The 13,684-nt window shown below is 36.9% G+C and overlaps 2 protein-coding genes across 10 annotated transcripts in view; one reads left to right on the forward strand and one right to left on the reverse strand.

The window, feature by feature from the left end:
- Nucleotides 1–13,684, forward strand: part of PACC1 (proton activated chloride channel 1) — a 49,729-nt gene that overhangs the window by 35,233 nt on the left and 812 nt on the right. For 4 of the 8 annotated variants that reach the window (XM_073338982.1, XM_073338988.1, XM_073338984.1 and 1 more), the window contains exons 7-8: nt 82–186; nt 1,287–9,457. In XM_073338982.1, the coding sequence (XP_073195083.1) occupies nt 82–186; nt 1,287–1,448 (267 nt within the window). In that variant the 3' untranslated portion in view covers nt 1,449–9,457. Of the gene's footprint in view, nt 1–81; nt 191–1,286; nt 9,458–13,684 lie in introns of those variants that run through there. The other 4 variants (XR_012158246.1, XM_073338985.1, XM_073338987.1 and 1 more) reach the window with 4 other exon arrangements.
- PPP2R5A (protein phosphatase 2 regulatory subunit B'alpha) overlaps nt 5,223–13,684 on the reverse strand; it is a 96,476-nt gene continuing 88,014 nt past the window's right edge. For both annotated transcript variants that reach the window (XM_073338975.1, XM_073338974.1), the window contains 5 exons: nt 11,966–12,016; nt 10,678–10,797; nt 10,453–10,580; nt 6,923–7,024; nt 5,223–6,528 (listed from right to left, as the gene is read on the reverse strand). In XM_073338975.1, the coding sequence (XP_073195076.1) occupies nt 6,393–6,528; nt 6,923–7,024; nt 10,453–10,580; nt 10,678–10,797; nt 11,966–12,016 (537 nt within the window). In that variant the 3' untranslated portion in view covers nt 5,223–6,392. The remainder of the gene's footprint in view (nt 6,529–6,922; nt 7,025–10,452; nt 10,581–10,677; nt 10,798–11,965; nt 12,017–13,684) is intronic.

Raw genomic sequence — 13,684 nt, forward strand, 5'->3', positions numbered from 1 at the left:
CTCACTCCTCATTTAGTGTAATCGCAGGTTGGACTTTTGATGGAAGAGAAAGTTAACTGCCTTTTTTTTCCCCCCCCCCAGACTAGTGTGGTTAACTACATTGACCAGAGGCATAAGCCGGCAAGTGACCAGTTGTTTTTTGTGGTATTTGAATGGAAAGATCCTTTTATACAGAAAGTTCAAGATGTAAGTAAATTCTAGTCACTCCTCAGCCTCTTGCATGACTTAATTTAAAACTAAGTTGGAGGAAGGCTGATGTCACTTTGAGAATTTCAACCCAATCATTCCAGAGTTCTCAAACTAATCTAAATGTTGCTGAGGTCAAGACCATCTTCTGCCTCTCTTTGACCTTGTAATTTGCATAATAATTACAGTACTTCCTACTATGGCTGTGCACCTGCACACAGCTTAAGACAAAACTTAGTTAAAATTATCTAGAGCATATGGGAAGCAAGTCTAAAGTTTTGTTTGAGAATAGATCTCTCCTGAGATCCGTGTTTTCTTCCTGGCTAAAGGATAAAACACCAAATCAGGAAAATGCTTTTAGGAGACTAGGAGCTAATACTGTATAAGGCAAAACACAATTACAATTTGAAATGGAATTTAATAGCTGTAATGTAAGTTGAGTACAAGTGATAAAAGAACAAATGGATATAAACTGGTCATTGGGAAGTTTAGATGTGAAATTAAACAAAGGTTTCTAACCATCAGACGAGTGAACTTTTTTGGAATAGCCTTCCAAGGGAAGCAGTGGCAGCAAAAGACCTGTCTGGCTTTAAGATTATGGAGGAGATGGTAGGATGGGATAACATGATTTTGGTAATTAATTGATCTTTAAATATTCATGGTAAATAGGCCCAATTGCCTGTGATGGGATGTTAGATGGGGTGGGATCTGAGTTACTACAGAAAATTCTTTCCTGGATATCTGGCTGGTGAATCTTTCCCATATGCTCAGGGTTTAGCTGATCACCATATTTGGGGTCAGGAAAGAATTTTCCTCCAGGGCAGATTGGAAGAGGCCCTGGAAGTTTTTCACCTTCCTCTGTAGCATAGGGAACGGGTCACTTGCTGGAGAATTCTCTGCTCCTTGAAGTCTTTAAACCACGATTTGAGGATTTCAATAGCTCAGACATAGGTGAGGGGTTTTTCGCAGGAGTGGGTGGGTGAGATTCTGTGGCCTGTGTTGTGCAGGAGGTCGGACTAGATGATCATAATGGTCCCTTCTGACCTTAGTATTTATGAATCTATAAGAGAAACTATGACTTTGTCTCAACTCTTTTGCAGATTGTCACTGCCAATCCTTGGAACATGATTGCTCTACTGTGTGGTATTTTCTTGGCTCTGTTTAAAGCAGCAGACTTTGCCAAATTAAGTGTTAAGTGGATGATCAAAATCCGCAAGAGACACCTGAAAAGGAGAAGTCAAGCAATGAACCACATAAGCTGAGGACTAAACCACCTTTAAAACATTTTTAGTACACTGGATAAAATTTCAACCAACAATGCAGCAGTTACATAAACTAAAAAGAGTTGTGCATTTAAGGAGAACTACTTACCTCTGCTGAAGTGACAGCATAAATGAACTTTAGTAGGCTTGTTCTACAGAGTTAACCTCTTAAACGCATCTTTTTAAAAATGTAAGTTATGAACTTCTTTACCAAGCTTGTTTCAATGTATTGGGGGTGGAATGGAATTCATAAAGTAAGGTTCAAAAATGTCAGCATTTTAGAGCAGAATACAGACATGTTTGTATTTAGTTTACGTCTAGACCGTTTTTAAGCTTTTCTCCATGAGCTAAATGGACTGCCCCAGTTCCCATAAGAGTGCCCTGAATCAGTAAAATGTCATCCTCAGTCTGATCTTCACAGGCATAGTTACTATCTATGAACAGTAAAGAGCAAAGCACTTGTGAGATCAATGTAAAAATAGGTCAAAAGGTTTAATATCTTAAACCTCCAACTTATTACATAGAATACCTGGGATTTTTATCAAACATTTCACATTTGGTTAAAATGCACTGACTGTGTATTAAAGCTACTAATGTGGAATGTGTCATGGATCACTGCCAGTTACTACTTCTTAAACAAAGCTTCTTGCCTTAATACTTCACCTATAGAATGATTCTTCCATAAACCAGATTCTCAAAACTTATGTACAACTTTTGTTGAAGTCAATGAGAGCAGAATTTGATGATAAAATTAAGTTTTGACCATTCTAGTACCTAACACAAGCAAGACTGTGGAGTTCTCTCCAGAAGAAGGTTGGGCACAGCCCAAAAGGTTTGTAGAACTCAAGCTGATGAGTTACTGAACCTAATTGCTGGGGATAATAATTTAGGAAGGAGAAAAGGAAAGTGAGCCTATAATAGTGTAGGACAGTAAAATCCTTAGTCCATGTTTTGAGAGGTATAGTTTTTCTGTTGTGCTTAGAGCTTAAAAAAAAATCACAGCTTATTATACTGCTTAAGTCTAACCTGACCTTATGTATACACATTTTATTTTTCTTGATAAAACCCAATTCCTCTTTCTCCTAGTACACATTTTTGAGGGGGGGGTATAAAAGAATTTTCATAAAACCAAAACATGTAGCTGACTCCAAGTCAGAAAGAATATCAAATGCTGGTTCTTCACTCTAAAAAGGTACAAAGCTTTTCTTGCTAGGACTGAATTCAGCTCCCACTTGTGCCTTGTGCAATTCCAGTTTGTTCTGCCTTCTAGGAGTCTTGGGCAAAACCAAGCCAATTCCCTGTGACTAACAGTTCTGAGGTACCTTCTAAGCAGCAGGAACAGATTTGCAATTGTAACACTACTTTTTCTTTAACTATAAGGGAGGAAGGAGATCATCAATAGAGCCCTGCAAAGGTATAGATACCAGTAGACCATGTTTGTGAATTGCAGATGGATGGGGATCCAAATTTTATACCTAGAGCCCTGCATAGCCACAGACCATGTTTGTGGGTGGGATACAGATACAAATTTTATTTCCATCCAGGGCTCTGATTATCAGTACCAAGTGATCCAGCTGGTTAGTATAAGCATTTAAGCTGGAAATCGTGAAGTCAGTTTTGTCAAGATTTCATCTCATTTCTTTTGGAACAATTGCATAGGGATAGAAACCAGCTTTTTTTCTACTCTGGAGCTGTACTACAGCAAAATCTGAAATTTAAATATTCAGGCAGTTCGATTGTTGTGAAATGGAAGTGAACCAACAAAAGAATCTCTGGGGATGACATCTAGACAAACACTTGAGTAGCCTTTTCTTAAAAAGGAAGCAGTTTTGGAGAAAAACTCCCTCATTACTTCTGTATTTAATAATAAGCCCTTTCTAATGCATGGGAGATGCACAGGTAAGTAGAGCTCCTCCTTGCTCTGATGCTGATTTCAAGACCTCCCTCCAAATTCCACTAACACAGTGTATAGCTGTTAGCATTAATTTGTTGAAACATTGGGGATGCATGTCTTCTACCTTAGCCTAGTTTGCCAAATGAGCTATCTTTTGTTAACATTCTTATGGTTTTAACTACCTTGGTTGATTGTGGTTTCTGGAGTCTTGAAGTATCTCAACCAAGAATTTCTTCTATGAGGTCTCAAAAATGTAACATTTAGCTGCAAAACACTGAGTGGTACAAAATCAACTGCAATGAAAAAGGAACCAATGCTGGTATGAAATTGTCCCTGTTTAGGTAGTAGGAGCATAAAAAAAAGGTTAAAAATCTTATACTTGAAACCAATTCCATTCCCCCCTTCAGATGACTAAAAGACTCTCCAATACATCATGAAAGAAATTAGGCATGATATTTGCTCTAAATATAAACTTTCTATAAAAGAAAACATGTACTTAAGTTTCTTGAAGGTCAGTTTGTCTTCCATAGACACATCTGAGCAACTACAGCATATTTCTGTCTCCTGTTTTTGCAAGTCTACTGTTACTTTTCTTTGAATCAATACAGAGCATTTGCTTTGTAAACGTGTTGTCCATTTTAAGATTTGCTGTGGTGTATACTGCTAAAGAGACTAAGGCCTTGTCTGGGCTGCAACTGTCTCGCTCAGGGGTGTGAAAAAACATACCCCTAAGCGCTGCAAGTTTCAGCACTGTAAAGTGGCAGTGTGGACAGTGCACCAGAGCTGGTAGCTACTCCCCTCATGGAGGTGGGTTTTTTTTGTGTGGTGGTTTTTTTTTTGTTTGTTTGTTTGTTTTTTACAGTGCTGGGAGAGCTGCTATGCTTTGCCTCAGTGTAGTCATGGTTCTCAAGAAAAACACTACTCACACATTTTTGAACTTCAAGTCCACCAAATCAGCAGTCATTCTAAGGGAGCCCAGACAGTGCACAAGCACTTATCCAGGACCAGGCTGTTCAAGGAAAACATTCTTTGGTAGATCCTGCATCCCACTGAGTCCTTCCCCATGCAATTAGAGATCAGGGTCATGTCAGTCAGTTTTAGATCTCTTGAAGCTGCTGCACAGTCCCATTTCCTTTCTGAAATAGAACAATCCAAGACAAAGAAAGGAGTAAGTTTCTCTACAGAAAAGCAGCACACCTAATTCAAATATTGTACAGACTTGCCTACTGAAGCCTGTGTGCACCTTTCGCTTTTTTCTTCAAACTGGAACTTACAAGCAGCAAAAAAATCTCTTTAGAACTAATCAAGGAAAACAAGTAGTTACCTTCTCTAGATGTCGAGCAGTTCTCGCACCTAAGCAGATACACAAATGAGACCAATGCTTTTAGGAATATATCACCTACTGGTGAGGTAGTTCAACAGTTAAGAACAGGGCATTGAACATTCAATACTTGATCAACTGCAGGGCCTGGACACAAATGATCTGTAGAAATACACCATTGGTCAACAAGCTTTAATTCTACTCCGGATCTGGAGTTTAGCTAGCTTACGGCACATCTTCACTGGTAACGTTAAAGCACTGCAGCAGCACTGGGAGAGAGTTCTCCCAGCGCTGTAAAAAACCCACCTCCACGAGGGGCATAGCTCCCAGTGCTGGTGCACTGTCTACATTGGCACACTGCAGTGCTCGGGCGGGGGGGTGGAGGTGTTGGGTGTTTTCACATCCCTGAGCAAGAAAGTTGCAGCGCTGTACAGTGCTACTGTAGACAAGCCCTTATGGCTATTCATTCAGGCTGAATATTGCACACATTCCTGCATAACTCACTTAACATAAGCCTTCTGGTCATCATGGATAGACAAAAAGAAGGCGATATACAGCATTAAATACAAACATAAAGACTTTATTGTATGCTGCTCAATCCCCTAGTGAAGATTTTATTACAAAACAACAGTTTTCACATAACTGCAATTTAAGAGATTGGAATGGTACGTCCGATAAAAGATGTAAGCAAGACTTGATTAAGTAAAACAAAACAAGACTTCTATAGTCAGCTTTCTCCATATTTAAGAAGCATACTGCATTTTCACTAAATAAAACAAGGCATTTGTGGTTAGTGCTCTGCACTTCCATAGAGAAACCCTGTTTGGAATGCCAGATTTCATCTCACTCCCCAGGCCAGCAGAAGCTGAAAGTGCTGCAGAAACAGCTCCATCAGCCCCTGAAGGAGAGAACTGCATTGTTCCACAGAGATTCCTTGGGCTGACATAAGAGCTTCATTGATGGGCTCTAAGGGAAGCTCCATCCTCAGCTATAGGATGAGAAAAACTTAAACAGACCCAGCAGAGAGAAGCATGGAGGGGGCACGTGAACAGCAAGGCATTCATCAAAGTGGAAGGTCAAACACAAGATATACAGTAATCTGTTCAAACTAGAGTTTTATTTTATGTTTTCATACTTCATCTTATTTCTAACTTGTGCTTTTCATAATTAAAAATTTAAACCCACTGCATAGGCATCTTCACTCAGTGGAATTCTATACAATATCTTTGAGATCTGTAATAATAAGGGACACAGAGTATCCCATCAAGTTACAAGTAAAAAGTAATGTACCTTAGTTTTATTTGAGAAAATACAGCAGAACTAGGAGCCTTTTCTAGAATCTCAACCAAGGTTTGCAGCAATGTAAAAAGCATGTATAAAACAAGGGGAAAATTTACATAGACTACACCACCTATGTGCAACACAATCAAAAAGAAAATTCAAGTCATAATTCTCACCACTCCCATAATTCTCACTCATATTATGGATAAAATTAATCTTTGTGAAACTTCAGAAGTGACATATCAATGATTAGACAAATTTACAAGATGTGGTAATGATATATCATTCAACTATTGTATTTAAATTCATAGATTTTTTTCTTCCATTTACATTTTGCCAGAAAAAAAGTTGGCCATTTCTACTATACTGATGAAGTTTGCTTTGCAATTTTTACATATTTCAAAAATGTGTACAAAAGTATGTCTATGAAGCAGAGGTCATCATTTCTTTATTTGGCACTTGTATTGTTGTGTGCGTTTAGCACGTTCTGAGCACTGTTTTGCTTTTCAACCAGAGTCTTCTTTAGCTTTAGCTCATCTAACTTTCTCCACAACTCTTCACGTTCCAATTCCTTCTTTTTTTCTCTACAGAAAAAGTAAAAGGATTAGACATGGCTAAGTTCCACATGCAATGTGCATTATAATTACTTTGAGGAAACAGTATATGTTATTCTTGATTATTATAAATTCCTCTTGTAATTTTTTTTTTACAATTCTTTTACTCCTATAAAGGAGTCAGGATTTTCCCCATGCCAAATATCAAAGTTCAACTTATTGATTCTCAGTGGCAGAATGTGACATCTGTCTTTGAGAGATTATATCATCCTTTTGCTAGTTGACTGATACAGTTTGTCAGTCTTCTCTGAGCAATTAATTTCACTATTAATACTGCAATTTTATTCACATTAATAAATTCAGTGCATACTTTTTTTTTTTTCAGGTGATGCATTTCAGAAACACAAACTAATAAAATGATTACCTTTGTCTTTCTGCTTTGTATGAGCTTGTAAGTTCATCAAATAGCTTGCCATTCATTTCCATCAATGTTTTCAGCACATTATACACCAGTGCTACAATGGTTCTAAAGCAAAAGGAAGGCACTGTAAATTATTGGATATAAGATTTGTTTACTAGTATCTGTTTTAAGTGTCTGACTTCCTCTTTCTGTTCCAGCCCTACTGCATTTAGACAGTATTGTAACTAAATTTTAAATGCAGATGTTTACTCTAGTCTCCTGTATGCATGAACGTGAGGATTTATTAAACATGCATATAGTACATTTGGCTCATTGCCTTGGTTTATAAAAAATTAAAACTGGAAGGCTTCACATAAACCAGCCATAGTAAATGATTTTTTAAATGTTATCCTCCAAAGCTGCAAAAGGCTGGAATCTGATTAAGGTAACTGTCACAGTGTTTTAATAGAATAAATTACATTAAAAAGTAAAATGGGTGATATAATACTAATGTCCATAAAGAGAAAGGTGGCAAAGATAAAATCCTCAAACTATAGACTAATGAGCCTCAAGTAAGGGAAAGAGTTTGACACAGCTGCTGATTACACTACAGAAAATGCTTCATGGAGAGGGGAAGTTATTTTGGGGTGATCTGTGCCACTCTCCCTGTTAGAAAATTGTTCTAATGTATAATCATGGCACCAAGACACCGGCTTCATGTCTGATTTTGTAGGTAAAAATGTAAAAGCAGAACTCAGAGAGATGTCTAGGCTGCTCATTTATTTTCTTGTATGTCTATCAATAATCCAGTTTACGATTATGCTCTTCTACCAATACCAGGGAGAAAGATGCTATTCAGCTATATTAAGACCCATCTCCGTTAATTCCCCTCCGGAAAGTTTAAATTAGGTACTACACTTGAAAGTTAACTAATAATCCTTCAAAGGAAATACTGGAACATTTTCAGGGTAGAACTGGATATACTTTAATTTATGAAACGTCCAAGATGCATATATTACTAACTCAAGCAGCAGGGTGATCTAGTTGTTATAACCCTTACCCTCCCCTTCTCACTTTCTCCACTAAAGTTCATCTTCCTTTGTCAAGTTACATCTCAATTTAAACTACAGCCAAATAATAGTCCCAGCCCTGAAGAGCTTAGAGTGCCATATATACACTTATGACACTGTATATACTGTTAAATAATTTCAAATATTTACACATAAGTTTCAAAGGAAATAAAAAGGTATGACAGGTTTTCTGTCTTCACCACACTATGTCCAGTTATAATTCACTGTTAAGAAGTGCAAACAGCAAGTCTATCATACTAAACAAACAGGAAGCCAAAATTCACCATACTTTGCTTGCTTACCCCTGACCCTCCCAAAGTACTAGGATGGAAACATGTCCCAAACCACAGCACCAGCAGATACTTTAAAGTCCAATTCAAATACTTAGTAGGTTTACTGACTGCATCCCCACACAAGTTTCCTCGGAGCATAAACTCTCTCCTTCAAGATCACATTAAAGCTGAGTAAGCTTTTATTTTCGGTTAGGGGAAAAAATCATTTTGAAGTATGTAATTCTGAAACATCTGTATCAGGGAAAGTTTTTCCTTTATATCTATTATCTGGATGGAAACAGAATAAATGAAACCTTTCTGAATTTACTAGTCCTGTAAGTATACTTCAGTTATTTGACTCATCTAGTTTATGGAATAACTTATCTCATGAGAAGAATTGGGGCAAAAGAGTGACTTCTCCTGTGACTGATGAAAAGGGGGATTCACTTCAGGTCTGAATTTTGATGAGGTCCCAAGAAACACAAAGGACACAGAAATAGTCTTTTGTTTAACATTGATAGTTCAGTCTCACAGATTATGCGTTTGCAGCTAGATATACCGTCTTAATAAATGTGGAAAGATCCATTTCATAAACTCAAATATTGGACTTAACAGCCCATATAATCTGGTTCAAAGTTTATACTGGTCATTTGTGATGATTTAACAGGTCTGTCCGCACAGACTTTGTACTATGTGCGTGAACTAATCTTACACGTTCATCAACTCCTATTACACTGCACCCTTCACATACCAATGCAGAGGCCCCAAAAGTAAATTAGTTTTTTCTATAAAAGTAATTTCACCTCCATGTTAGAAAAGGGATCTATCAGCTTTGAGTAAAATGGATCCTCCAACTCACACACTATTAGAACTAGATATACTTTTGTTTCTCTTTAATACCAGAGTATGTTGGGTAGCACCAGTTTTTACTATCTGCTTGAATATTTGTAGGTGAAGACACATTCTCCTTGAAGCATGACTGGTTCAATCCATTAGCTCAGATTTAGTAATTCTGCTTTTCATATTAAATCAAACTACAGCTATAACTTTTCAAGTGAGTTCTTTGTAACTCTTGCATCTCTAGGAATAAAGTTTCAGCATTTAGAACTTATTTAACAGTTCTGTTGATTAAGCAGGAGCCAGAACAGAATTCAGCTCATTCTCCCACAATTGTACAATTCTATAGTGGCCAACAGAATAAAGATATATACAACCAACCCTCTGAGCAGCTTCCTGTGTTTATTTGGTGTCAGTTGCTTATGCTATGATTAAAATAAGGTTTTACTAGTCAACACTGAGGGTAAGGGTATCATTTAAAGATGGCAGAATACTGAATAGCTCCAAATCTGTTATTTCTAAGTCATCTAACATGTAATCTTCTCATTCTTCCACTCCAAAACCTTTCACTAACTGAAAAAGAAACACTTTGGTATCTTAATACTTAGGTGCAATAGTGATTTTACTTTTTAAGTGAAACTTCACACTAGGCGTCATTGTTTAACATTTAGGAATTATAAATGACAGCATTCAACAGTCACTTCTCTTCTCATATTTTTGTATAACCAGATGGTGGGCACCATTTTACATGCCAAAAAATAACGCCCCCCCCTTAGAGTTTAAAATTTTCCTTCATTACCCTGGACAACAATAAACTTACTGATGTAGATGTTGCAAGAATACTGTGGCTCATGGTCCGTTCCTTGGATTTTGATGCATCAGGGTGTATCAGAAGTTTCCTAATGTCAGTTACTATTTGTCATTTACAAATGATACACAAAGTCAAACCTGTGTAACAAGCACACCACCATCTAATTTCCTTGGACATTTTTTCATTAAATTCCAACTTTTCACCATAAGGGTACAAACCAATGAAAGATGTAGACGTGAATGAAATCCAATACCTTAATTCAAGTAATTAGAAAACATCTTACTCACTTCGGCTAAAGTAATTATTTGTATCTGTGGTAAGTGGTGCCTGGGAGAACATAAATTCCTCTAGACATTCTACCTCAAAGTATGCTTATTAATATAAAGACCATTCTCTTAGCACTTCATCTCATTTTGAAATCAATGGGATTATTCACCTGTATCAAGTTAAGCATCTGCATAAGTGTCTGCATGATCACAGTCTAAGACAGGAACGTAGGTTAATACAATTTATTACTGATAATACTTTAAAAAAAACACCACCACCAGAATAAGCAATACATACGGATTCCAGTGTTCTTTGGAGATCTTGTATAAACTACCAAACATAATTGGTAGAATTTTGTCAATGTTCTCCTCAATCAGACTAAGAATGTACTCATTATTCCAGAAATACAAAGCCCTTTCCGCAACCTGAAATACACATTTCAGAATCAGAACCACAAAACATGATAGTACTAATTAATGTAGAAGTCAAATGTGCAACACTATTGAAAATGCTATTTAATACCTGAAAATGGGAACTTGACACACACTTGGATATCTGCTTAAATAGAGGTTCTTCTATTTTTTTGAACTGGGTTGGTTCTATTACATCTAAGATTTCTTCAATTTCACCTAAAAACATCACCTGTTTTAAAAAGAAAAGTTTTTATTATACACATACACACACACACGCGCGCGCCATTGAGAAGGTATATAGAAAGTTTATATCTATCACATAGCTAGACTGATGATACCAACTGAATAATCAGTAAAATAGGGTACACACCGACAAGTATGCTCCAAGAAACATGTGCAAGTTTCCTTATTGTAATTTACTATTTTTCTTCTTAATTTTGTAAGAGGACTTACTTATTGGTTTCAGTTACCAGAATATAACCATCATCTTTTACTGCCTCTTCTTCATGGTTGCTTTTAAAGTTTTTAAAAAGTCATTTGATTTTAAATGATGCTTTGAAGAAAACCAGAAAAAAATTATTTCTTCAGCTTTGGCTGCAGAGACTCATTCTTCTCCACTCTGGATTCTTTTTACAAATGCTTCATTTCAGTTTTAAAATGCGAGGAGTATAACAGTATGTAGGTAACACAGAAAATTCAGGAAAACTGACGCATACAAGAATCTTAAAGGACACTGCTTTCATATAGAATTAGAAGGTTTCTTTGACAACTGAAGCCACCAAGCTCCCAACTATCTTAATTTTAATGACACGGGACAAAGCCAATCAGAAAAACAGATTTCACAAGACAATTTTAAAAGTACATTTTAAGAATGAGATATATTGTACCTACACATGAAATTACAGTGTATAATATTTTTTGTAATAAAGTAATGAACGTTTTATTTAATGCTTTAGCCAGTGACAAAGACCTGGTCAAACTTTCATAGTGTTCAAAGTCAGCACTCACTGGCGATGGACTGCACTCACTGTAACTACTAAAATGCTTTTTAAAAAAAGCTTTAAATGTTTCTTTCGAAAAATTATACTAATGCCTACCAAAGAACAGGACTTAACTAGAACATTCCTCTCAACGATAATACATTATCCTAGGAATCTTTAGTGACGAACATATACGAGCATTTACTATTAGCAGTGCTGTCAGATTTAAAATAAAGTCGTAAGTTTGCACAATTTGTACAGAGGACTTCAGTGCCCTAAGAAATCATCAAGAACCACAAAAAACCCTGCGAGATCCTACAGACAGCACCACAGCTGCAAAACACCTCTGAGCCTGCAGCATTTTTTTTTTTAAATCAGTTACAAGAGAATAATTCATTAAAACATAACAAGACCAACCTCTTTCTGACTGCAAGTTTTTGGCCAAAATTTGAGCAATCCTCTGATAACCTGTTATAAGAATAAAATTAAAAAATTAAAATCAGAACAAGTTTCCAGTATGTATTCAACTAGATTTTTAATATTAAGATATTAGAATCATATTAATATTATACTACTTATCCAAAACTGTAGTTCAAAGGAAATTGAACCATTTTGGGTCATCTGACATGGGTTTTGCCTTGTGTTCAGAATACTTCAACAACTTTACTCTCAAATTTACACTGCTTCAAAAAGTTTCCTGAGCATCCAAACAGCCCCACAATCGCATGTAGCTAGATCTCCCTCTAAAGATGGATTCTTTGGGGAGAACTTGCCCCAGCAACTCAAGACCTGGAACCATCTAAAAAGTTGCAGCTGTTGGACCATGCACTCACTCTCTCAGATCCAAACAACTCTTACAAGGCTAGATAGAGGAATCTGAGCCCCAAACACCTTTGATTCCTTTCTATTATCTGAAATGTCAAAAGACACAAACTGGAAAAGGACGACTATCTATAGAGAAAATGTATTCAGATAGCTCTGTTGGGAGTTACTGTTTTGAGATTGGTAGAGACCCTAGTAAGAATTAATTAGAAGTTATAGCCTGCTCCAGATGGTTGAACAATAAATTTCAAAGAGTAGTCCTTCAATTTTTAAACAAACATCTGACTTTGCCTCTTAATTGAGAGAGTAGTTCTGACTAAAAGCGTAAACAGGAGTTCCATGTGGCAATTTTACATATTTCAGAGATGGAGACATTTTAGGCATGACAGACTCTGGCCTCAAGAAAAGGGCCCCCAATCTTCTGCTGCAGTCAGACCAGGTTGATCAAAACAGGACAAACAAGAGCCTGATCTACTTGGACAATCTTTGAACAGAGACTGATTCCCCCACTGGATTTGTTCCCAGTGGCAGCCAACTTGGAGGCTTTGTGATTTTTTTGTTTTGTTTTACTTAGATGATAACGCAATCTTTTGTAATTCACTATGTTGTCTGCAGCTTGGATTCTCCAAGTAAATTGTGAGTTTTAGAAAAGACTGATGAACTGTTTGAAATAGAAATTCAGAGAATCTCTTCTTTGGAGGTGTAATTCTTCCTGAGGTCGACTGTGGGCACATTATTATTTTGTTGTATTTTTAACAGAACACTGAGGATTTTTCATTAGCAGCTGGATGTCACTTTCCTTCTCAATGCAACACTCATGCAGAGGTAGTACAGAGAAAACTGTCCTATGACCTCAATGGGAAAGTTAGTAATTTTAAGTCCCTAAAATAGACAGTACCACAGAAAACAGATGTGGACCAGATCACTAAGAAATATGTATTTTGGGTAAATACAGACAGAGATTTTTGCATGGAAGGATAGTTGCAGCAGCAGCAAGAACTAGTTCAGATTGTAACATATAAAGCAAAAGCAAGCATTCCAAGATGTGTGAAAAAGGGACTAATGGAGACAGATGTAAGAGGCCTTAAACCCAGTCCTCTGGTCTGGCCAAACTCAGGAGCTTTGTGGCAGGGGGATTGTCAGAGCACAGGATGTTCCCTCTTCTCTTCTCATAAGGGAAGAGGACGGTGTATGACAAAAAAGGCTAACTTCCAAGTTATCTTGGAAAAATGCCAAATTCAGCAACCACTAAGTCTATATGACCTTGTTTGAGATGAAACAGGGCAGGTCACATCTCTTAGAACTATTCAGATA

The sequence above is a fragment of the Lepidochelys kempii genome, chromosome 3 (genome assembly GCF_965140265.1).
Source record: "Lepidochelys kempii isolate rLepKem1 chromosome 3, rLepKem1.hap2, whole genome shotgun sequence".
Taxonomy (NCBI): domain Eukaryota; kingdom Metazoa; phylum Chordata; order Testudines; family Cheloniidae; genus Lepidochelys; species Lepidochelys kempii.